Here is a 26319-nt window from a genome sequence, read left to right as displayed (position 1 = left end):
CTTCTGTAGGTTACGTATACCTAATATGCCCCAGACACATGAATGTAACGGGGCTGCATGGTACAGTCCCCTCCTTTGACTTTTGTTCATCAGGTTGGGAAGCTCTTTGACCCAACAGCCATTGCCTTACAGATCTTTTCTTCCCTTTTAGTGGAATAGTTCACTTGGTATATTAGCCATTTACTTCTGTCTTTGACTGCTGAGTTATTGATTTCACTAAAGAGCTTCTCCTTTATGTATGTTTATACACATCTCTTTTTTTTTTTTTGAATTATGAAAATGTGATAACACATTTACAGGAAACTTGGAAAATACAGAGCAAAGTTACATATAGTTCCACTATATATTACAGGTATTTTTTTAAGTAGTTAAATTAAGATTTTTAGTTGGAGTTTCAGTATCATCCTCAAAAATTAATAGAACAAATAGAAAGCTGGGCCTCCCAGGTGGCACTAGAGGTAAAGAAACTGCCTGCCGGTGCAAGAGACACAAGAGACATGGGTTTGATCCCTGGGTCAGGAAGATGCCCTGGAGAGGGAAATGGCAACCCACTCTCAGTATTTCTTACCTGGAGAATCCCATGGACAGAGGAATGTGGTGGGTTACAGTCCATGGGGTTGCAGAGAGTCAGACACAGCTGAGCACACACACAATACTACAGGGCAAGCATGTTTAAAATCTCCATCCAGGTAGATCATAAGCCTTCCCTCCTTCCAAAATAACCGTTATCATGACTTTTCAAGTAATTATTTTCTTACAGTTCTTAATCAAAAGCGTGCTTTTTAAAATTGTTACTCTTGCCTATCCAGTTACCTCTATGCTGCAGCCTAGGTAAGGGCGCTGAGATTCCTTCACAGGTGTCCTCAGGCCTTCCTTTCTAGTCTCCTTTCGCTAACCACTCCTCCTCGCCGCAGTACCCGGTTTCTGGCCATACTGGGTTATTCACAGGCTCGGACGCCTCTAGGGTTTGCTAGATACTTCCAGGCATTTGCTCCTGCTTTCCGCTCTCTCTGGAGTTGCCTCTGTTCCCGTTCTCTGATGAAGTCCTGCTGATATAGACCTGCTCAAGTGTGGCTTCTTCAGTGAAGCTGTCCTAGAGCTCTCTTCCCTGACAACCTGGACAGAATGAATCTCTCCCAGCTCTGTGCCCATTAGAGATTTTTTTTGGTAGGGGGACTTGGGGGGCTTGTGAGATCTTAGTTCCCTGACCAGGGATCAAACCCATGCCCTGGGCAGTGAAAGTATGGAGTCCTAACCACTGGACTGCCAGGGAATTCCCTGGAGTATTTTATACATGTTTCCATTAGTAGTATTTATCATAGTATCTGGTTCCTAACAGATTGCTTAATACATAGTAGGTGCTCAATAAATGGTTGTTGAAAGTGTGAATCTATACAGTCAATCTTTAAAGTTTTTTCAGGGTGTCACATTTTCTTCAGAATTGACACAAATCATATATTTGATCATATGATCAAGCTTGATGTGGAATCTTTCAGATGCTGTGAACATTAACTGTGATTGAAGTAAGTTTTTTTTTTTTTTTTTTGCTGTATTAAGATAACACTCCTGTATTTTGATTGTTTGAGTTGTCTTAAAATACTCAATTTGTGTCAGCCAAACAGGGACTGAAGTGAGCTTTATAAAAACTTAAAATTCAAATCCATATCTGTCTAGTCCTAATATCAATAGGAGTGATTTATTTTAATTCAGATTCTCTCAATTACATTTTATATGTAACTAGGATAGGTATGACTGAAAAAAATTTGACAGTTATCAAGATTTTTTTAATTGAGAAGTTTTATATTTGGTTAAAACTTTTTTTAAGCTACAGAACATATAAAAAAGTTTATATCCCTGCTTCATTTACAACCCTATTCCCCAGAGGTAACCACTGTTAAATTTTTCTCTGGGTGTTCAAATTGTTTTTATGTCTATTGAAGCATATGTATACTTGTGCACACACACATATGCTCATACATTTATGCTCATGCACATATATCTTTATATATACAATTGGAATCATACAATATATCATATTCTTTAAGTTGGTTTTTTTACTTGATGTATGTTAGAAATAATTTCATATTGGTATATACTGAGCTACTCCTATATTTTGACTGTTGCACAATAGTCCATTGTTTGGATATTTCACAGTTAGTTTAAACAGTCCCTTCCTGATGGATATTTGGATTATTTAATTTTAAATTTTTTTTTACTCTTTTAAACAATGCTGTTAATAAACATCTGTCTATATTTTATTTACTCTTGTTTGTAAAATTGTTACAGACCAGAGTTCTTGGCCTTCCCTAATCAATAGAAATTGATCAGAGGCCAGACAAGAAATTCAGGCAAAACTTTATTGGGGCCCTGCTGCAGCAGCGGGGAGCCACAACAAACAACAGGTTCCCTGTTGCTTGCCCTGTCCCTGAAAGAGGGCTAGCTTGTGCCCTTATATGGGGTGAGGGTAGGGGTGTGTCCAGGGGTCAGACCAGAGGGGTGACTTAGGTGGTGTTGTGTACAGGGAGCACGCTCAGTACCCTGTTTTTGCTCCAGGCTCTTCAAAAGTGACAGTCGGTTGTGGGTTGTTTTTTTTTTTTTTTTTGTCTCTGTGTATCTTTGAGGTGCAGAATTTGCCCCAGGTGTGCATGCATGCAGTTACTTTTAGTCCCATATAGTTTCTGTGTGTTTTGCTCGAGGAGCAGTATGTACAGGTGCAAGCATTGCAGCAGTGCACTAAAAGGTCCCAGGTCCCAGCCTGTCTCAGATCACACAAGTATTTCTTTTTAATAATTTTATTTATTTATTTTATTTTTGGTTGCACAGCCTTTTTTCTCTAGTTGCGGTAAGCTGGGGCTACTTTCTAGTTGTGGTGTGAGGGCTTCTCATTGCAGTGGTTTCTCTTGTTGTGGAGCACAGGCTCTTGGGTGCACAGGCTTTAGTAGTTGTGGCTCCTGGGCTGTAGAACACAGGCCCAATAGTTGTGGAGCATGGGCTTAGTTGCCCTGAGGCATGTAAGATCCTCCTGGACCAGGGATCGAACCAGTGTCTCCTGCATTGGCAGGCAGGTTCTTTACCACTGAGCCACCAGTGAACCCTGGTGGGTGTGGAGGTAATACCTCATTGTAGTTTGATTTGCATTCTCCAGTAATTAGCAATATTGAGTATCTTTTCAATATTTTGGGCAAAGGATATTAATAGGCATTTCTCCAAAGAATATATACATCTGGCCAATAAGCACATGAAAAGGTGCTCAGTGTCTGCATTTCCATAACTTAGTGTGTTATTGCTTGAAAGAATCAAATCTTTGTGAAATAAACGTGTAAATGGAATTAAAACAGATTTTTCAACAGTATTATTCTATCTTTATATTAGTGTTTTCGATTTTTAATAAATATTACAACAGCTTGTTTAAATTAGATATGTGAATATCTAAAGGAAAACCATAAACATTTTAGACAAAAATGGGAACTTTGGGACTTCAACCTTTATTAGAGCAGTAAGCCCATGCAGATTTCACTTTTTGAGGAATATTGTTACTATCATATAATTTAAGGCTGGGCTTGATCTAGTAGATCTGTCTCTATTGACATCCTTTTTACCTCCTTGTTTCATTTTTATGAGTTTCAGAGCCCTCCATCTTTTGCAGCCAGGAAGGAAATTGGTCTAGGCTTATGAAGACTGACATCTACATAGGGTTGGCATCTTAGTCACTTTCCCAAAATCTGATGCAGAAAGGCAGAAAACCACTCATTTTTGTATCTTGGAAAGTGAAACTATGTGTACTAAGCTCCATCTGGCAAAAGTAGTATTTAATATTTGTTCCTTACTCTTTTCAGAAAATAGAGGCGTGGGTGGTGGTGATGGAAATTAACACTTACTGAGTTCCAACTATGTTAGGCACTATATATATGTTATTTTGTTTAATCTTTATAGGAATATAGTATGTCTCCACTGAGGCACATAGTAGTTTAATTGCCAAATACGACATACCTTGCTAGTAAACAGCAGGGCTGGGGTTTTGATCCAAGGTCTTCTTGACCCCCGCCCCCACTATCTGTGTCAGTCACACACTTGGATAAGAAATCGTACCATTATTGTTCATCTCAAATGTTGATAATTTGTTCTTTAGGGAAGTTTTGACTACTTTTCACAAATTGGCATAGTGTTAAAACAACCTTGGATTTCTTAAAGTTAATAAACTTGTAGTATGATTCGTAGGTAAGAAGTCCTGTATTCGAAGAGCAGAGTAAATTTAATAGTTGTAAAACTATAGTTTAATATTTATATTAGACATACACTGTGATTCATTTTTATGTATTATAAATTGGAAATTATTTTAGATAGGTAAAGAATCCTTAACACAATTACATATGCTTCAGTTATTCTAAAATACTTTTTTTGCTAATATTTTTTCTTAAAAAACACTTTGAGGAATGTTTTTTTCTTAAGGCTTCAGACTTTTTGGAAATGTTGCATTTTCCATTAATAAAATTTTTCTAGTTTCTCTTCTAACTCAGAAGCAGTATTTGTATGTAATGTAAGTTGTTTACATTTAAATAGAGCATCTTAGTATTTGCATGTGACTCAGGCTGCTGTGTGGCTCTGATGAGTGCTATTTTATATGCTTCTCAGGAATGATGCAAACAAATGCATTTTCCTATGTGGTAGACTTAATAGATAAAATCAGTTTGGAATTAAAGTTCACAAGTAACAGAATTTCTCCCTGAACAATTCTCTGTGTGGCACAGTGTGTAATTGTATCAGACCCAACTCTACTACCAACAAAACTGTAATGTCAGTCCTATGTCCTATTTGTCTTCTCTTCCTGGGCGGTTCTGCTCTTATCAAAACAAATCAAAGTGCAGTACGAATTGCTAGTCCTCAAGAATTATTATTTTCTGTGGTAACTGTTTAATTCAGACATGGATGCTGCCGAAGTTGCTCCCCAAGGTACTCTGTGCCTAAGGCATTTTAAGAACTGGAGTATATTTCAGTATGATACTGCTACTCTGGAAGAAGTGTATACATAGTGGTTTACTTTCCCAGTGTAAAGTTAGATTAGAGCTCACGTTTCTGATCTATAAAAAGATTTATGGCTGATGTGTATTTGTATTCTGGCTCTGCTGCTTAGCTGGAGGACTTCAAGTGATTTAGTTCTCCTCTCTGTCCTTCAGTTTCCTCCTCTCTAAAGTGGGGATGATGAAACCTACTTCATAGCTCTGTTGTGAGGATTATTATCCAGGATTACATAATCTTGATCTTTACCTTTATTTAAGATAGTATGGTATTGGGATTAAGGATTCAAGCTTGAAGGTCAGTCAGTATGCAGATCTTGGCTCTGTTCCTTTTTAGCCACCTGAAGTGGTGAAGTGAAGTGAAAGTCACTCATCTGTTTGTGCTCTTAGTTGCTCAGTTGTGTCCAACTCTTTGCGACCCCATGGACTGTAGCCTGCTCCTCTGACCATGGGATTCTCAGGCAATAATACTGGAGTGGGTCGCCATTTCCTTCTCCAGAGGATCTTCCTGATCCAGGGATCGAACCCAAGTCTCCTGCATTGCAGGCAGACTCTTTACCGACTGAGCTACAAGGGAAGCCTGAGTGAAAGTGAAGTCGCTCAATCACGTGTGACTCTTTGCGACCCCATGGACTGTAGCCTACCAGGCTCCTCCATCTGTGGGATTTTCCAGGCTAGAATAGTGGAGTGGGTTGCCATTTCCTTCTCCAGGAGATCTTCCTGACCCAGGGATTGGACCCAGGTCTCCCACATTATAGGCAGACGCTTTACCGTCTGAGCCCCCAGGGAAGTCCACCTGACCTAAACTAAGTCATATAATCTTGTGCTTCAATTTCCTCTTCTGTAAAATGGGAAAACTAATAACTGCTTACTTTATCAGGTTGTTTTCAGAAGTAAATGACTTAATACATATGAAATGCTTTGAAAGATACCTGCTGCTGCTAAGTTACTTCAGTCGTGTCCTACTCTGTGCGACCCCATAGACAGCAGCCTACCAGGCTCCCCCGTCCCTGGGATTCTCCAGGCAAGAACACTGGAGTGGGTTGCCATTCCTTCTCCAGTGCATGAAAGTGAAAAGTGAAAGTGAAGTCACTCAGTCGTGTCCGACTCCGACCCCATGGACTGCAGCCTACCAGGCTCCTCCGTCCATGGGATTTTCCAGGCAAGAGTACTGGAGTGGGGTGCCATTGCCTTCTCCGTGAAAGGTACCTGGCATGTGGTAAATTCTAAATAGTTATTAACCATTAACAACAGCAACAATGATATTGATTCTCATCTCAGTTGTCAGCATGCAATGTCAGTGTTCATTTACTGTGCTCACTAAACCAAAACCTCTTTTGGAGATTGGGCAGATTCTTTTTAGCTTCTGAGCCTGACATAGTAGGTTGTTGTTGTTCAGTCGCTCAGTTGTGTCCAACTCTGCAACCCCGTGGACTGCAGCATACCAGGCTTCCCTGTCCTTCACTATCTCTTGGAGTTTGTACAGACTCATGTCCATTGAGTCGATGATGCCATCCAACCATCTGATCCTCTGTCGCCTCCTTCCCCTGCCCTCAATCTTTCCCAACATCAGTCTTTTCCAGTGAGGCGGCTCCTCATATCAGGTGGCCAAAGTACTGGAACTTCAGCTTCATCATCAGTCCTTGCAAAATATTTGTGGAATGAATTAGTTAGTAAGTGAAAGAATACTTTTATGCTTCTCAGACCTACCCTTGCCCCCTTCAACTTCCTTTGAAACTGTTCTCTTTCTCCCTGCCATGACCCACATGGTTTTTGCAGCTGAACTCACCATGTTGTTTAGAATAAAAGTTTGGAATACTTGGTCTAAAAACAGAACAATCTGATTAATCCAGGCTGTTCTACTATCATAGTCTCATATTTTGCCTCCCCCACACCCCCCCCCCAACCTACACTTAACTGTGAAGCAAAGGATTACATCTGCTTGCCAGCACTGAAGATAGAGTCTGGGGCATAGTAGGCGCTTGATTGATGATGTATGAATTGAACAGAGAGTCTTCGCAGCCCCAAGAAATGAGTTCATACCTTTATCCCAGATGGAAATAAAGAGCTTTTCACACCAGTGATGGTTTCAGGGTTATTAGGAGCTATGAGATCTGCCTCTGACATGTTTTGAAGTAACACATTTCAAACCTCAATTTAGGTACAGTATGTATGAGAGGGAAGAGCTTGTAGCAAGCCATTTGAAAGACTTCTGTTTCTTAAAATTGGCTACTGATGCTTTTCTTCACTGGTGATTCTTCCCTCGTATCACGTATAGCATATAAATTGATGGAATTTTTCTTTCCTGGTCTATCCCAAGTCTTCAAATGGCAAATTAGATCGAAAATAACTCAGTAGTGCTTTGCAGTTATTGCACAAGGAAAGCTGGCTTCAGTGGTGCAGTTTAACTCTGGCTGTGTCACTCCACCTGGAGCAGCATGGAAATACCTTCTCTAATTATAGTCATTAAAAGTCTAATGAACTTTTCTGTTTTAAAAAGCCTTTTAAATTTTCTGTTAAGCAATTTCTTTTCATTTGTACCATAGATGCTGTTGATAATTTCCATTTATGTATTCTTCTGGCTTCATTCAATTGGTTTCATTTTTCATGTAATTAGACACATGGTTATTAAATGTAAGTTGTGTAGGTAAAAAGAGGTCATTCCTTATACAGTCTCCTAAAGATATTCTCCTTTTTACTGTTCTTCCTGTGAGAATTTACTGTGTCTTCCTTCTGATAACACAGTAAGGCTGTAATATTTGTCTGGTTGTAGGAATATTTAGCTCTTTCTTGTTTGAATTTCTTGTACCATATGGGTAAATCCAGTCCTGGTAGAAAACTCCTTTTTTAAACACACAAAAAAGAATCTTTTGTGTTGTAAAAAATAATATATGTACACTTAAAGAAACCAGTTTGTCTTAACTGACTTCACACATTATAATTGCTTCTTTTAAAAATTTACTTCTCAGAAGGTTTCAGTTCCTAAAATTAAAGTTTAAAACTGCTCATATCAATAACTACTAGTGGGTACCACATTTCTTTTTTGGGTGATAAAAATGTTCTAAAACTAGATTGTGGTGGTGTTTGCACAGCACCATGAACATAATAAAAACTGTTGTTAAATGAGTGAAATCCATGGCATGTAGATTATATAGAAATAAAGTTGTTATTTAAGAAAAAGAAAGGTGCTTGTATCACCGTTAAGAAGCTCTACTGCTTACTAGCTGGCTGTGTGGCCTTGAGTAAGTTGCTCTCCTTTCTGTGCCTCGGCCTCCTCATCTGTGCAAGGCGGTAATAACAGCACCTTTCTAATGAGCTGGTTGTGAGCAGAAAATGGATAAATACATGTAAAGAACTTAATATTGTTCTTTGGAACCCGAGCCCTCAGTGTTAACATGTGTAGAGCTCAGAAGAGAAGTCTGGGGCTAGAGATGTATACTTTTCGGGTGTCATCATATAGATGGTAATTAAAGCCATGTCTATGGATTAGGTTACCCAGGGAGAGCATGCCATGAGTAGTGGTGAAGGACAGAGAGCTGAGGGCTGAATACAGGGAAATAGGATGAGCAGATTTGGCAAAGGAAGCTCAAAAGGAGTATCCAGAGACATAAGAGGAGGTGTGATGTCATGGAAGCAAAGAAGATGGTTCTTAGTGTTAGTGCTAGAAAGAGGTTAAGTTAGAAACTGTCCATTTGATCTGGCAGGTTAGACCTGTGGGAGTAGGGGCAGGAACCAGCCTACAAAGAAAGGGCTGGAAGGGTAAAGAGGAGGTGAGGAAGGAGACATACTGACTGTATTCTTCTGAGGTGGTGACTCATTTTTCAGCAACTAATTATTGAGCTTTTACTATGTGCCATTCCCTGCTCTAGGTTAGTGGTGTACCAGGGAACAAAACAACAACAACAACAAAAACCCAAGTCCTTGCCCTAAAAGAACTTTACTTTATACTGGGCTTTATTTTATACTGGGAAGGAGAGAGATAAGGCTGGAAGAGGATCCACTGTCAAGAAAAGTATGTGTGTTTAAGAAAATAAGGACTTAAACATTAAAGCTAAAAAACCAAGGGGAGATAGAGAGTGGAAATAAAATGGTTCATAGTATAAGGGAGATGGAGTAATTATTGGTGCAAAAAGATGGGCAGATAGAGATCAGGAGCATAGGTGAAAGCTCTTTATCAGTCAAGAACAAGAAAAGAAACCCCTCTTCTAAAACTGGAGGGTAAGACCTGATGCTCACACACAACAGGGAAGTATGAAGAAGTGCCCAGCAGATGTAGGAGCAAGGTCACCCACATAGAGGAGTGTGGTATGGGACTTGAGAGTCATGAAGCTTTCAAATAGGCACTTAGGGTAAGTGGAGAGTACAATCAATGAGAACAAGTAGGACGTTCATGGAGTGGCACTGAAGATTTTGTAATGCCATGAACTTCACATTAGTGTGATTTTTAACAAAACTGTTCTTAGCTTTGTTCATGCAGGAATAAAGACAGTGATCTCTGAGACTGGTCCCGGAATTAGGACTTAATGTAGGTCTATTGTGGAAAGCCTAGTTGGGAAGAAGTTGACGGAGCTGGTGAGAAATAGGTTCTACGAGTGAACACTTTATAGAAAAAGTGAAGGTAAGGAATTTGAGAAACTGAAGGTGGGATCAAGAGACCAGAGGTTTTAAAGAGCTATGGTGGAAGTGAAAGAGCTAAAAGACTAAGAGCGTGCTTTTTCCTTCGAGATGTCAGAGATGAAGCAGTAGGTGATATTAATAAATCCCAGTCTGTCAGCCTAGAGCAGTTGGCTAAAGTAGAGCAAAGGTGAAGATCCTTAGAGCAAAAGAGTTCTGAGACTTGACAGTGTAGGTAGGTTTCTGGATGAGTTGTCTGTATGGATGATGGTATTTCTAAGTGCAATGGTAAGAGGAAACATAGGGCATGGGACTTAAAGCTAAATTTCAAAGTCTGCTGTTGATGTCAATAAGTGACCAGAGAGCTATTTGGTAGAAATGATGAAGGTTAGTAATGGTCACTTGAGATAATGATGTCCAAAAATTATGAAACAGGACTATGGAGTTAGTTGTCACACAGACATTAAAATTTCACAGAATGATGGTAGGAGATGGGATGGAAAGGCCTCCAGTGACACAAATGAGTAAGGGGAAATGTCCAGGAGACATGCTGTCCATGAGGAGGAGGGGGTAAAAGCTTGTATCTGTAGATCGTTTGACCCCAAAAGGAGGACACGCTTTTCGGGAGATTGGATTCATGGACTGCACAAGCAGTGGAGAGGCAAGAGGAGACCGACCCCTCACCTCTCTGGGGAAGAATCATCAGAAAAGAGCTAAGGCTTAGGGCTTCCCTTGTGGTTCAGCTGGTAAAGAATCCGCCTGCATTGAGGGAGACCTGGGTTCAATCCCTGGGTTGGGAAGATCCCCTGGAGAAGGGAACAGCTACCCAGTCCAGTATTCTGGCCTGGAGAATTCCATGTACTGTATAGTCCATGGGGTCGCAAAGAGTCGGACATGACTGAGCGACTTTCACTTTCAAGGCTTAGGGAAGGCAAGTATTTGTAGGGAACATTTTTTGATGTTAAGGATGTAGAGAGTTTGGTTAATGAGGATGGCAGATTTTGCAGGGCAGAGTTTAACCATTGAGTTAGGAGCAAGAGAGGGAAGGGGAACTGGTATCGTGAATGTGGGGTGGTGAAAGAAGCATAGAGCAGTATGAGGATCAGGATAAAGTAAGGAAGTTGGATGAGAGTCATGGGTGGAAGTGATTAGATTTGGGGCCCCCTTCCCCCCCCCTTTTTTTTAAATCTGCTGAAAAAGAGTAGTTCAGGGTGTCACAGATATACCTGGAAATTGCTCCCACCAATTCTTTCCCTCTTCAAATGCTGTCTGGGTCTGAACCTGACTAGAGTTGTAGGTTATGTGCTTCCCACGCCAAACTACAAAGTTTATTTTAACTAATGTGACTCAACATTGTGCAAAATAGAAGCTATAACAATGAGCATGTTGTTTTAGAAGTGCAGCCTAAATCCTTAGTTACAATATACTTAACTGTTTTTTTTTTTTTTTTTTTCTATTTTGGGGCTTTTTCAACAATATCAAGGTATAATTAACATACAACATTGTGTAAGTTTAAAGTGTACAGCATAATGATTTGATATATGTATGCATTGAGAATGGAGAAGGAGATGGCAACCAGTTCCAGTATTCTTCCCTGGGAAATTCCATGCATAGAAGAGCCTGGCAGGCTACAGTCCATGGGGTCGCAAAGAGTCAGACACGACTGAGTACACACACATGCATGCATGCATACATTGAGAAATGATTATCACATTAAAGTTTCTTAACATGTGAGTCAGCTCACATAGTACTCTTTAAAAATTTTTAAATGTTTATTCCCAGGCGTGAATGAAGGAATTTCTTCATTGTATTTTATGGTCACCATCAGAACCCAATTTCTACTTTCACAATAGTAACTGGGTGGTTAGGTGTTTATTCACCTAAATAAATATATCTATTTATTTATAATGAAAAAAGGTGGCAAAAAGTAAATCTTAGAAGTGATATGGTGGATTGCATTATACCACAGACAGTTGCTCAACCCAACCTTACTTAAACATTTACAAAGCCAGTTTTGGTTAGCTCTTTAATCTTGATAATCAGACTCCAGTCTACTAAGCCCAGTCCAGAGGTGATTATTACTGAGATTTATAGCCACTGACACTACAAAATCTTACAATTTAGCTGTTAGGATTTTTTTTTTTTTTTTTTTGTAGGGGTCTGGAGTTGGGTGAGTGGATTATTTAAGAAGGAAATCAAGTGTTTAGTATATTGGAAGCAAATTTGTTGTTGTTCAGTTGCTCAGTCATGTCTGACTCTTTGTGACCCCATGGACTGTAGGCCGCCAGGCTCCTTTGTCCATGGGGGTTCCCCAGGCAAGAATACTGGAGTGGGTAGCCATGCCCTCCTTCAGGGAATCTTCCCGACCCAGGGATTGATCCATGCCTCCTGCACTGGCAGGCAGATTCTGTAACACTAAGCCACCTGGGAGGCCATGAATGGACATTAGTAAAATGGAAACCCTTAGCAAATCTTACTCCAGTTTGTTATATACCAGTTAATAGCTAGAGGTTATCTGTGTTTTTGCAAGAGTTACTATTTCTTAAGGTCAATCAAATGTGTGGCCCTTTCCTATAAACCTTTAAGTATAAATGTGTAGGCAAACTTTCTTCTGGAGAATCACATTAAAATCGAAAGATTCATAATGAAATTTACATGAGGAGATTGTCAGAGAACAGTCTTAGCAAACTCTATAGTGGTCAACTTTTGCTGAGGGAGTTTCTTTCTTAAACTTCAATTATTCCTAAAACAAATCATTTCGATCATATGAAAAACAAATGGGACAATATTTGGCAAGCATAAGCATGATTGATAAGGTAGAGACCCTCTATCTCCAGATCTAAACCTGCTACGTTCTCTCTGTCCAGAGCCGCTTGTCCCCTTTAGTTAGGGTTCTGCCTGCCTTTGTGTATGCTTACCCCTCCCTCTGGGTTCTGGCCTCTTCAGCATTGCACATGTGGCAGAGCTGAGCCAGTGCCTTCTCATAGTTGCATCCATGTGGTTTCACGTGGTAGCTATTTCTGCCTCCCACCTAGTGCCTAACCCAGAGCCTCCACTTGCTGAGACTCCCCAAATTCCAACCCTGAAGTTGAGTCAGGCTCGTTTAATCAAGTTAGGGTGCTGTAACCTTTGAGAACCCATCTGAAGTTGACTTTAGATTCTTTTTTGCAAGTTATTTTGAATGAAATATGTTGAAGTCCTGAGTAAAGTCACAGTGAACTATTCTGTCTTATGCTCATGTACTGATTAGATAGTATCTAGTCAGTGCTGTGTGCATAGTCACTCAGTCATGTCTGACTGTTTGCGACCCCATGGACTGCAGCCCTCCAGGCTCCTCTGTCCATGGGGATTCTCCAGGAAAGAAACTGGAGTGGGTTGCCATGCCCTCCTCCAAGGGATCTTCCCAACCCAGGGATCAAACCCAGGTCTCCCGTATTGCAGGTAGATTCTTTACCAACTGAGCCACCAGGGAAGCCCTGATCAGTAGTTAGTAGGAAATCTGAACAGTAGTTCATTTAAAGAAATGCTCATGATCATTAGGGTTTTGCAGGCGTGCTTCCTTTCTCTCCTTTTCAGTTTCACGAGATTGTATCTTTCTGTTTTTATTCTAGTCAAGAAAATGTTCACATAGACTTTATTTGTGGCACTGTGTTTCAGGGTAATAACCCTACAGATGTATTTCAATTATTTGCATTAAGGTTGCGTTTTTTTACACATTTTTTAAAAATCTGGGTTGGAAGCAACTAGATAATGGCAGCAAAGAAATTAGCTATTTCACTGTGCTGTATAAAAGCAACTGACATTTTTTCAGCACTTACTGTATCAAGGCAATGTCTCACAACTGCCTTCTAAGTCATTGATATCATCCTCATTTATACACATAGGGAAACAGACACAGTACCATTAAGGAAATCGGCCAAGATCTCTTAGGTGTAGTAAGTGGCAGAACCAGGATTTAAACCCAGACATCTGGCTCCAGAACCGACGTACTGAGCTGGTACACTTCTCTTCCTCACTATATCTTGTGTGATCCCTTTGAAACAACCTGGTAATTGCCAGGCTCTCTGAAAGAAGGCCATTAGAATAGCAAATGGCAGAATGCCTCTTGATTGAGTATTAAAAATATACCCATTAGAAGATATTTACAGGACAGTTAAACTGTGAGCTACTAGCCTTGATCAAATTATTCTCATCTCAGGTCATCACTTAATGATCCTTGGTGATCTCAAATGGCTGTAGACAATACTCTGATTTTGGAGCCATGCTGGTTTAATCAAGTGAGTGTGCCATATCTGTTTGTCCATATACGTTCTGCCACTCCATCCATCCATCTAGAGAATTCTTCATCTTCTTATGACATACACTTGCTTGAGTGTGTACATGCTCTGCTGCTGCTGCTAAGTCGCTTCAGTCATGTCCTACTCTGTGCGACCCCATAGACAGCAGCCCGCCAGGCTCTGCCGTCCCTGGGATTCTCCAGGCAAGAACACTGGAGTGGATTGCCATTTCCTTCTCCAGTGCATAAAAGTGAAAAGTGAAAGTGAAGTCTCTCAGTCGTGTCTGACTCTTAGCGACCCCACGGACTACAGCCTACCAGGCTCCTCCATCCATGGGATTTTCCAGGCAAGAGTACTGGAGTGGGGTGCCATTGCCTTCTCCGAATCGCCTTGAGGGGAAAGTAAATTAATTTGTAAAGGTCTGTAAATTTTATGTATCTACAGCTCTTCTTATGTTATAGGATCTTGTAGATCACTAGTTGAACCTTCAGTTAACTTTTCAAGGAGATTTATGTAGGTAATTCCAGTCCAGGAGAACAGCAGTTAGAAATAAACTGGGATACTTAGAAAATGAGGAGGGAGACCAGTTTGCTGAGAGCAGAGCCTTCTGGCAGGGGACTGCTAGTGGAAAATGCAGTTAGAATGGGTAGACTAGGTCAGGTTACGATAGAGAAGCCTTGAAATCAAGCACAGCATAAAACTGAAAAGAAAGTAAGTTTTCTTGTCATTATATCCAGATTCTAGCTTTGGAGCATGCCACATGTGACATACCCAGTAGATTTTTAAATGATTTGGATCATATTCTGGATTAGAAGGAGGCCAGAATCACCCAAGGCTTGGACGTGCACTAGTCTGAAACTCTATCTAGAATAACTGTGCCCAAGCAACTACATGATCTTAGTAGGGATTAGTCATAAGTCTTGAACTGGCATTTTGGACTTTTAAACATTTAGGAATATGGGTGAAAACTGCATGGAGTTGGGTATTTCCATTTTGTGTTGATTTCCCAATAGTGCTCTTTAAGACTGGAAGTTATGATCCAAGAAATAGTAGTGCTGATTGCATGCTGTTGTTTTACTCATTTGTGTGCAAGCATCATTACTAATTGTTATGTTAAATGTGTATACAAATAATGTCTGTTAATCATTAAGATGTTATTTCAAAAATGCAACTTATTTTCACTTCCAAAAAGCACAGGGATAATGTTATATTGTTTAAATGTCCTTTGACAGCTTTAGCAGAGTGTTTTTTGGTTGCACTGCATGGCTTGCAGGATCTTAGTTCCCCAACCAGGGATTGAAACCCCAGCCACAGCAGTGAAAGCACTGAGTCCTAACCACTGGACCCCCAGGGAATTCCCTAGCACAGTCTTTTTTGTGTGGAACTTTCTATAGGTCATTGAAATTGCTCCTCTCTGCTTGCAGAGAAATCCATGCTACAAAAATACCTTGTCCCAGCTTATGATTATTAAATGAGATAGACTTAAAAGATAACAGTGTGTGACTGGATGATTTGAATTGTGTTTGCCCTGGTCCTAGCCTCTTTCCATATTGCACACCAGCTGGGTGATAGCTTTTCCTGAAAACCTTGTCAACTTGTCCTTGTACACTGTGGCAGGTTGTGTTCATGGAAGTCAAAGTAATGTAAATCTAATTTGATTTTCTTCACAGAAACAAAATAGTATATTGAGGATTATATTCCTGGACTGATGCTTGACTTTTTTATTTAATAGAAATGACCATAACCACCATTTATAATCAACTATTTAATCAACTGGAAATGATTAATCTGAATGCTGCTCAGGATAAAATGGTCTGAAGTATATGTAAATCAGTTAAGGCATCACAATAGCCAGTTGCATTAAATTATGTTTAACGAGTTAGTGTCAGTGGACTATACAAAGTTCTTATTGTCACAGTAACTGTCTTGTTTTTACTGAAACTAAGCAGAAGGTTCAAAAATGCGCTTTATGCAAAGTCAAGCAATTCATAAAAGATTTCTTTGGGTAACTGTTGACAAGAATGTTTGAGTAGAGTTTGGGGGAATCTTGGAGTTAATAACTTTTTGAAAAGTTGAATTGAGATTTTCTTTTTGCTTTGCTTATTGTAAATTCCCGAAGGAAATGGCAACCCACTCCAGTATTCTTGCCTGGAGAATCCTGTGGCTGGAGGACCCTGGTGGGCTGCCGTCTGTGGGGTCACACAGAGTCAGATATGACTGAAGCTACCTAGCATGTAGCAGACACGGATTTTGGAGAACAGGTCATTGGTCTCTCTTTATTTGAGTTGCTATCAGGGAAGGCTTTAGTGAGGAAGTGACAGTTGAGAGATCTGAAAGATGGTTACCAGAAGATAAACTGGAGAGGGAGGAGTATTCTAGTGGAGGGAAGCTATAGAGTAGAAGCCCTGGGGCAAGAAGGTGCGTGGAGCTCACAAGGGTTGGAAAGAAGACCAGAGTGAACAGGGAGGAGAGACCTGATTCTGTGCAAGACCTTGCAGGTCAGAAGAAGGATTTTAGTTTTCAGTTTTAATGTCAGTGGGAGACTTATTAAAGCAAGGATTAGAGAAACAATATGATCAGGTTTGTGTTGTATGTGGTTGTTGTGTGGTCATGGCTGGGTCAGCTCTCCGAATAGTCTGCAGTTGTCATTCTTGGCACTTAGCTGATTTGATACATATTTGATCAGTGTCTTGTCTCCTACTACACTCTCAGCTCCACGAAGGCAAGGACTGTTTCTGTTTACTTATCACCCTATCTCCAGTGTCTTGCACACAGTAAGGACTTAATAAATACTAGTTGAATGCATGCATCAACCATATCAAGCCTTGTGACCTGTTTTAAGGCAAGTGTGTTAACTTTTTTTTTGAGATGAACTTTACATTGCATAAAATTAACCATGTTAAAGTGAATCAATCAGTGGAATTCAGTACATTCACATGTTGTGAAACTATCAACTCTGTCGTGGTCCATGACACTTTCATCACTCCAAGGGAAGCTCTATACCCATTAAGTAGTTACTCCCTGTCTCCACTTCCTCACCAGCTCCTGGGAACCATCATCCCCTTTCTGTTTAATAGATTTACCTATTCTGAATATTTAATATAAATGAAATTCTATAATATGTGACCTTTTGTATCTAGCTTCTCATTTAACAGAATGTTTTGTTATAGGTTTTCCCATGTTGTAGCATGTATTAGTACTTCACTTTTTTATGGCTGAATAATGTTCCACAGTATTCCATTTTGTGGACATTTGGGTTGTTTCCTCCTTTTGGCTATGTTAATAATGCTGCTCTGAATATTAATACACAAGTTTTTGTTTGAACCCCAGCTTCCAGTTCTTTTGGATGTATAAGTAGGAATAAAATTGCTGACTCATATGGTAATTACTTGCTTAGTTTTCTGATAAACCATCAAAATGTTTTCCACCAATGCTGAGGTATTTTACATTCCTACCACTATGGAGATTCCATTTTCTTTACATTCTCAACACTCTTTATTTTCCATATCTGTTTTAAACTCTAGCCATTCAAGAAGCACTTTATCTTTTAAATGCATGAATGAACTGCCCCTTATTTGCAGTGAATATCTCATTCTTTGATACTTCATCATTTTGTTACTCAACATTATGAAAAATTGTAGTGAGGCTCAAAGGTACACTGGACTGAATTGGATTCTAAATCCATAAAATCTATGTCCAGTGTTACTCTGGTACATTGCCTTCTAAGAAAGGTTTGCAAGTATTAGGAGAATCCCATCTTTTCCTCTTACCTCTGTTTTTAAGATAGAAGATGAAGTCTAAAGGACTAATCTGACATTTAAACAAATGTCTTCCTTTTAAATACACGCGTTGCTTAAAAGCTCTTCTTTGGAGATGTCTTAAGATCAAGAGCAGTATGGGAGCTTCCCAGGTGGCACAGTGGTAAAGAATCTGCCTGTCAATGCAGGAAACGCATGGAATGCAGATTTGATCCCTGGGTCCGGAAGATCCCCTGGAGAAGGATATGACAACCCACTCCAGTATTCTTGCCTGGAGAATCCCATGGACAGAGGAGCCTGGTGGGTTACAGTCCATGGGGTCTCAAAAGGTCAGACATAACTGAAGCGACTTTGCATACTGAGAATGATGAGGAAGCCGCATGCTGTCTTATAGCAGAATGCTCTCATCACAGCTAATTTTCTTTTGGCCTGACACATTTGTACTTGTCCCCTTTTACTTTTCATTTTCCTTTGTTGCTCATTTATTTTAAGCTTAGCTCTTCTTCCCAGAGAGTAGATGTACCTGCTTGCTTTTAGTCTGGGACAGAACTGTAGCTCATGGCTCAAAACAGAATAGGGCTGTAAGCATAATATGTTGGAATACTCAGATTATTCCTACCCATTCATAGTCATCAGTCCACCATAAATTGGCTCTCATTAATAATGCTTAGTTAATATTTGCATTTTTTTGCAAATACACTTTAATTGCCAGCCTTTGAGGGCCGCCTCCATTCTTTCAGGTTCTGCCATTTTTCTGCCCTTAACTAATGCTGTAATTATTTTCTGATTGTCAACATTTAGAAAGTTTTATATCATATCTGAGTTCACAGAGTAAGAATGAGCTCAAATATATTAACATATTTGCATACACACATGCTTTTAATGAAAACGTGAATTAGAGTGAAATTCATCACAATCAGGAGAATGGAGTCTTTGCGAACATTTAATTATCCAGTACTGGTCATGACTAATCTGCTTGTGTTCCACTCACTCAGTCGCTTAATTCTGTGACTGCTGTGCTGTTTCATGATTTAGCTCAAAGCATTTTTCCTGTTCAAAGCTTGCCAGGTACTTTTAATGTTGGCTGTAAATTCTTATAATTGTTCTAGATACCCCCTATGTGTGTTTTGGAAATATCCCATTGCTATTTTCAATCATACATTTGAATAGAATTTCAAACTATTATTTGTCCTATCTGGTAAAAAATCAAGGAAAAAAAACTGGTTTAGAGGTGTGTGTGACCTTTGGTGTGAGTAGTGTTTGTTTTTAGGAAGTCATACATTTAGAATGTGTCTGGTTTAATAAAAATTCTTTCAAGTGGTTTTAAATCTGTGTGCATGTGTTTCATTTTATAGCAAAATCCTTTTGTACAAGTAAAACTTGTAATTCTAAGTGGTTCATTATTTTTTTAGATTGCACTTACCGCAGTTAATCCTAACCTGTTTTAACGTGAAGTGGTTTGTACCTTGGGTGCCAGGACATAAATTTCATTCCATTTTATCAGAGGAAAGTGATTCTCTTGGGTAACAGGTACATTTGAGAAGGCATTCATTTTTTCACATCTAAATGTTACCATTAAATAAATTGGCACTGTGGTGCTTTAAATGAGTATCCTTAGAGCCCCAAAGAGCCAATGTACCTTCTAGTGTACTGAAATTAGCACCCTGAAGCTTTGCCCTGATGTTTGTAATTTTTCATAATGTTTCTTTTATTTCTCCTTTCTTGTCTACTTTGAAGCCTACAAATAAATTTCATCCTGAATACATTATCTTCTCATGTATATTGGCTTATATACATTATCTTCTCATGTATATTGGCTTATATACATTATCTTCTCATGTATATTGGCTTATATATTATTCTTTATCCTCTAACAGGTCATCTCTCCCACTCCCTTCAACAGTTGGTTTTTTTGTTTGTTTGTTTTTGGATTTTTGGTCCAGGCTGAAACAAGTGGTGAATAATACAGCAACCAAAACCACATTTCAAATTTTATTGCTAGAAAGGTTTGACTTCCAATTCCCCTGCAGCCTTTCAGATCAGATTATTTAGTCAAGCTCTCCCCAAGTTACCACTAAAGAAACCTATTCTAGGACTTCCCCTGAGACACAAACACATCAGTCTGTGGTAGAAGGCAATTAAAACTAAGATCTCCTGGTTTCTTGCTTCTCATAATTAAGCCTTAGAAGCAAAAGCACACACCTGGGATCACGGGTGAAGTTGTCACAAATTCAGCAATTATCTCGCCTTATACCTTTGGATACTTTGCCAGTATAGCTGATCGTGATGAGGTAACAAATACACTAGAGTAGCATTGCCCAAACCATGTTTTACAGAATCCAGTGTCATTGGATCTTCCTTGGGGGATGGGAACTCTGCCCCTATGGGAAGTGCTGACTGACACAAAGATAGAGGCTTCTTTACTATAAGACTTTTTAAAGCGTTTATTGTGTAAATATTTGTTGTGAACAGCCAGGAGGAGGGGTTACAGGAGTAACTTTCCACCTTCTGGAAGGAACCTCATTCTTAACTTATTCCATGTAATGCAGTTTGTGAAACATTGAATGGAGTTTTCTAATGTTCTTGGTAATCCATCCTTGTGTGGCATTCCTACTTGGCAGTACCAAAAGGCCAAATATTAAAATTTTGCAAACCAAATCAATGTTACTACACACAATAACTAATAGATATTGTATATGTTCTTCTTTCTGTGCTTCAGTACTCTGAAGGTTATACATTATACTTCAAACATATTGCTGATTTTTAATGTCTCTTTTCAGCATGTTTTAAGAATAATTACAAATAGATCACCTGTTATGTTTATAGCAGCACCCAGTGTTTATACTGTACACCAGTTACTAATCCAAAACCTTGGAAGAGAAGTGAAATTTAGAGACAATGTAAATAATTCCAGTGTGTGTGTTCCAGTGTCTGGGTATGTGTGTACATGGGTGGGGTGCGTGCTCAGTTGCATCAGACTCTTGGTGGCCCCATGAACTGTAGCCCTCCAGGCTCCTCTGTCCATGGAATTTTCCGGGCAAGAGTACTCGAGCGGCTTTGCCATTTCCTTCAGGGGCATCTTCCCAACCCAAGGGTCGAACCTACATCTCCTGCATTGGCAAGTGGATTCTTTACCACTGAGCCACCTAGGGAGCCAAATAATTCTAGTACAGTTCCCAAATGACCATGTGCTTTGCCAACAAACAGAAAAATAAATTCTTAATTGTACTCCCATGGTGTCAGATGATCTGTTTCAAAGGACTAATGGTCTGTGTTGTGGACAGCAGCCTCAGGGGTCTTTTTGAGTGGCCCTCCCATGCTTCTAGATACAACATTTGTCAGCCTCCCTGGCCCACTCTGGTCCTCTTCATGAATGGTGTTTTCAACACCAGGAGCTTGCTCTCGGTCAATAGACCGTAACTCAACCTGCCTTCTTGAATAAGAGTAGCATCAGAATTGGGTATGCCTCTTCTGTAGAGCCAGAAACTTCCTTGCTTTAAATCAAATACATATACTTGAATTGTGTGAGACCATTGCCTGGTTCTGTGCTAGCAGTTCCTAGAGCTTTAATATTCACATAATTGGATAATATCAGCAAGCACCATCCTTTTTTCACCTGGATAGCCTTTCAAGTCCTTTAAAGTGATCTCTGGGTGTTTTGTTAATGCTACTATAGGCAGTCATTTAAGTTTCATTACCTTTTTTTTTTAACTGTTAAATTAAAGCTCGGTTTTTCCCAGGTATCACACTTTACTGCTTCTCCTGTAAAAGCCTTCACCTCTAGGGAGGATGCCTTTTTCAAGAACAGATTTTTCTTTAGGATATTGTAATTTGAGCCAAGAAGTGGGCCACAATGTCCTTGAATGGAAGGGTAGAAAATGGTCACTGAAGAAGTGGTGACCTTGTATAAGGCCCCTCCCACTTTGTTTTCTTTGGTTATTCAACTCGGTGATGCTCCACAATGGAAACTTGTTTTTTACCTACCTCTTTTGTTGGAGATTTTTTTTTTTTTAAAGCTATAGCCTGGATGTGATATTTAAACTAATTATAACTTGGACATTTTTTTCTAGCTAGTTTGCTTTGTGTGTGATATTTAACAATGCCCCAGGGTTGGGGAGAGGAATGTACTCGTTGGTTTCAGTGGACATGCTCCAGCATATATTTGAACTGCTAGACCTTTCTAGGAAACTTATTATCACTTTTATAATAACAATCTGTTACTAAAATGGGAGATAAAACTCTGTTCAGGACATCAGACACCTCTTTTGCAATATGTTTTTTGTTCTAGCCAAAGTTTATCTCTTCTTATGCTGTGATAAGAATTCTTCTCTGGTGACCTAGAAAGACTTTTGGCTGAGAATTTGTCTCTTGTATTTTTCACCCTAATAGCCAGTGGGTCTTTCCCTTGCCGTTGTTACATATTACTGTTTGCTTCTGAGATAAAATTTTCCTACGAGATGTTTAAAAAGTGGGGAAAGGAATTCCCTGGTGGCCCAGTGGTTAAGACTCCACGCTTCCACTGCAGGGGACACAGGTTTCATCCCTGGGTGGGGAACTAAGATCCTGTATGCTGCAGGGCCAAAGGGAAAAAAATTAAATGCAAAGTAGAAAATCTTCCAGCTCTAAGGGATTTTGCTACAAAAACCATCTGCTTGAGTATTATATTTATTTTGGTATGCATTTTTTGACACTTCAGTGTACACTATGACCAATACTCTCTTACAGTTGGGGGACTTCTTGTATCACCGTGAATACCTAGGTTATATCTCTTCCTTTTATACTATATACCTGCTTAGAACTAAAAGTTCAGTTGAATTTTCCTTAGAAGTTTGATTTTTAGCCTCACTTCTTACATTGGTCCATTGGTTACATTGGTCTAACCAGGCATGGGTTAGAAAAGAACTTACAAGATGAGGAGAAAATGCTGTGTAGTGTAAAATACTAATATTTTAAAGTAATGATGCTTTAAAATCAAAAGTTACAAAGGCAAATCAAGACTTCAGATAAAAGTAACAAAAAAGATGTCAAATGACCTGATAATAGAGGCCAGGCCACCAGAGCACCCCTTCAAAGTCTTAAAGGAACAAACCAAGTCTTCTAGTACCTCCTTCAGATGTACACAAACTTGCCAGCCCCAATTGGCCATCTTCCCAAATTCTGGGAAACTTTACAAAAATCACAGGGGTTGGTACAAGTAGTGTGATAATTTGCAGTGTTCTCTCTGTGACTTACCTGCTATTGTGTTAGCAAATTTCTGGGTGTCGGTATGCAGAGGGTCCCACCTTCCTCTCCTGCCTCTGAGGTTTGTGATCTATATTTTATTCTGTTCCCTTTCAGCCTGGTTGGGCTTTGAGGTCCTGGGGCCTTCTTTAGACTTGCTTTCTATTTGCCTGTGTATTTTTACCCATTTCCTGAGGGTGATGGTAAATGTGTGGCTGGCATGTCTGTCAGCCTTACTGTTTCTCCAATCCTTAGAAGTTGTGTACCTCCCTGTTGATTAGTAACATCTGGTTAAGTATTGGGAATGCATGGTGGTGTGTAGATATGTGTAGTGAAAATGAAAAGTCACTTCTGAGGCCTTGTAGATGTGTCCAGTTCATCTCGAGTTAAGTTTGCCTTAGGAGAGATGCTGTTACCAAAAAAAGTGGAGTTCCTAAGCCCCAGCTTGAATTTTGTCTCAGGTTACCTTCTATAAATGGAAGAATCTCTGAATTATTTTTAAAAAAATTCCTGTTAGACTCGTGAATCACTAAAGGCTTATAGCACTTTCAGTCTGTCGACTCTAATAGCTACCCTGTGAGAAACTTGCTGCATTTCTTCTTCAGAGCCCCATTTCTGTAGCACTGAGGTCCTTGGGGTGAGGCATGGTGGGGAAGAGGATCACAGAGGGAACACTTAGAATTAATTGTTCCCGGTGAAATTAAACTGCTCAGTGGATCACATTTAGATAATGAAAGCTTTACCCTGAGCTTCCAAACCCAAGTCCTCACGGTCACTGCTTTTTCCTAAGCTTTGTACTTGCTGATTGAAGTGTTTTTGTGGCGCTTAATATCATTTTCCTATAGGAGTTTCTATTCAATTAAATGTGCTGCCATTGGGTAATGCCTGCCTAGAGATTACCTGCACACCTAGGGATGTACTTTGGATATTCACTTGTGTTTTGCTCAGGTGTTTGAGAGTATTGATTAATATAACCATAATTAAGCTTTAAAGGCAAGAAGACAAAATGCTCTGGCTCAATCTTGCTTCACTTCCTCTAACAAAGGAGAGACAGCTTCATCACTTAAGAAGATGCAGGAAAAGCAAAATCAGAAAAGTGCAATTTTTAAGACTCGTTTTAGAGTTATGACTGTAAATTAGGCATGAAGGCTATTCTTGGCTTGTTATAATGGGATGGGCTTAGAAGCCTTAGCAATATGACCACTGTAGAAATCTTAACCAGGAAGCTTAATACGCCGGAAATGTTGCCTGGCACTGGAGTGCTTCTAACCTTATGCAGAACTTCTGCCCTTAGTGGGCTTCCCTCATAGCTCAGCTGGTAAAAAAAAAATCCGCCTGCAATGCAGGAGACCCCTGTTCAATTCCCGGGTTGGGAAGATCCCCTGGAGAAGGGATAGGCTACCCACTCCAGTATTCTTGACTTCCCTTGTGGCTCAGCTGGTAAAGAATCGGTCTGCAGTCTGGGAGACTTGGGTTTGACTCCTGGGTTGGGAAGATCCCTTGGAGAAGGGAAAGGCCACCCACATCCAGTATTCTGTCCTGGAGAATTCCATGAACTATTCAGTCCATGGGGTCACAAAGAGTCAGACACTACTGAGCGACTTTCACTTTCACTTTTCCAACTTTAGTATAGAAATGCTGAAATTTTTATGAAATGCTCTGTCTTTCATGAATTTGGCCTTTTAAAGACTGATTATACTGTTCAAAAACACTAGAGCTTCAGAGGAAAAAAATAGCTTTGGGGGTGGAATGTGGAGAATAGTTTAAAATTATTGCCAAGTGTTCAGATTATTAATAAGGATTTTTTGTTCAGTTTAGAGTAAATATAGTAGTCCTTCAATGTCTGCAGGGGATTGATTTCAGGACCCTCAGATGCTTGAGTCCTGTAAAATGGCATAGTATTTGCATGTAAGCTACATATGTCTCCCATATAATTTAAATCATCTCTAGATTATTTACAATACCTAGTACAATGTAAATGCTATGTAAATAGTTTTTAGGTGCGTGACAAATTCAAGTTTTGCTTTTTGGAATTTCTGGATCTTCCCCCACTCGTGAAATATTTTCAGTCTGATGTTGCTGGAATCCACAGATGTGGAACCCACCGATAAGGAAAGCTGTCCTCTTGCTTTAGTAACTCACAGAGAGCAGTTTGATGATCAATAAAAGTAGTGCTGTGATTGTTGGAGATTACATTATTGATTATTTGCTGATAACCCGAGTAGCTTTGCATGTTTTCAGGGCCTGTAATTTTCATTATCAGTGATCTGAATGATCGATGGGTAGTAGATGAGTATTGACGAAGAATCTCATTTTGTGAGCAGCTTAAAATGTTTGGAAGGGTTACTACTTGATGGTTATTTGCATTTTTTGTCTTTTGAAAAGCTAATTATTTAAATTATTTTGATTGCTTTAGAAGTATAGCATTATGCCTGGTGTACTAAAAACTTGTAGGGTGTTCATGAAGGTCAGTCATTAATTCAAAGAGTGAGGTTCTGTAACAGTAATTCTCAGTCCTGACTGCAAATTAGAACTGTCACTTGGGGAGCTTCTAGAAAAATTAAATAAAAAAACCCAGCCATTGGTATTATGTTTAAAGCCAATGTGTGGCCAGACTTAAGAACCACTGATCTATGATTAAGGGATAAATTCAAGTCTGCCAATATGTGGAATGGATGGAGAGGTGAGCTGTGTTTTAGAAACTGTGCTAGCTTTCATGATGACAGTCTTGAGTTCTCTGTTTTCCCTCAGTTCTTATTGAGTCACTGGTCTAGAGACAATCAAGAAACAAATTATACTTCCAGCAGCTTTTTTTTGTTTATGACTAGCAAAGGCATAGGATTTTAAGATTGTACTAGTTGAATAACAGTACCTTTTTACTCTCGGTTTTTGTTGTTGTTGTTTTTTAAGATTTATTTATCTATTTTATTTTTTGCTCTGCATGGACTTTTCTCTAGTTGTGGTGAGGGGAGGCTCCTCTCTAGTTGCAGTGCGTGGGCTTCTCATTGCAGTGGCTTCTCTTGTTGCAGAGCACAGGCTCTAGGGTTAGAGTTAAGTAGTTGAGATGTGTGGGCTCAGTAGTTATGGTTCATGGGCCTAGTTGCTCTGCAGAATGTGGGATCTTCATGGACCAGGAATCAAACCTGTGTGCCCTGCATTGGCAGGCAGTTTCTCAACCACTGGACCATCAGGAAAGCCCTACTCTGATGTTTATTGAGAGACTATGTCTTGAATAAATTATTGGAGTTTTTTTGTTTTTTGTTTTTTTTAAAAACAGGATTTAGTTTATAATTCAGGAGTACAAAAGGGTGATTTTTAGCATGAATAAGAAAATTAAATTAACTTCTGTGTTAATTCATATACTATAAATATACTTTTAAATATTTTCCACTCTTTTAATTGTAGTGTATATGATATGTCATTAAAATAGAATTG

The 26319-nt window shown here is 39.5% G+C and overlaps 1 protein-coding gene across 3 annotated transcripts in view; it reads left to right on the top strand.

Annotated features, from left to right (window-relative positions):
* Positions 1-26319, top strand: part of ATP11C (ATPase phospholipid transporting 11C) — a 168682-nt gene that overhangs the window by 44693 nt on the left and 97670 nt on the right. Inside the window, 1 exon segment of one of the 3 annotated variants that reach the window (NM_001293100.1) lies at positions 22829-22966. Within the exon segment in view, the coding sequence (NP_001280029.1) occupies positions 22931-22966 (36 nt within the window). The 5' untranslated portion in view covers positions 22829-22930. 3 annotated transcript variants of the gene reach the window in all.

Source organism: Bos taurus, chromosome X, assembly GCF_002263795.3.
Source record: "Bos taurus isolate L1 Dominette 01449 registration number 42190680 breed Hereford chromosome X, ARS-UCD2.0, whole genome shotgun sequence".
Taxonomy (NCBI): Eukaryota; Metazoa; Chordata; class Mammalia; order Artiodactyla; family Bovidae; genus Bos; species Bos taurus.
The sequence above is the reverse complement of the archived record's forward strand: the minus strand, read 5'-3'. Positions and strand labels throughout refer to the sequence as shown.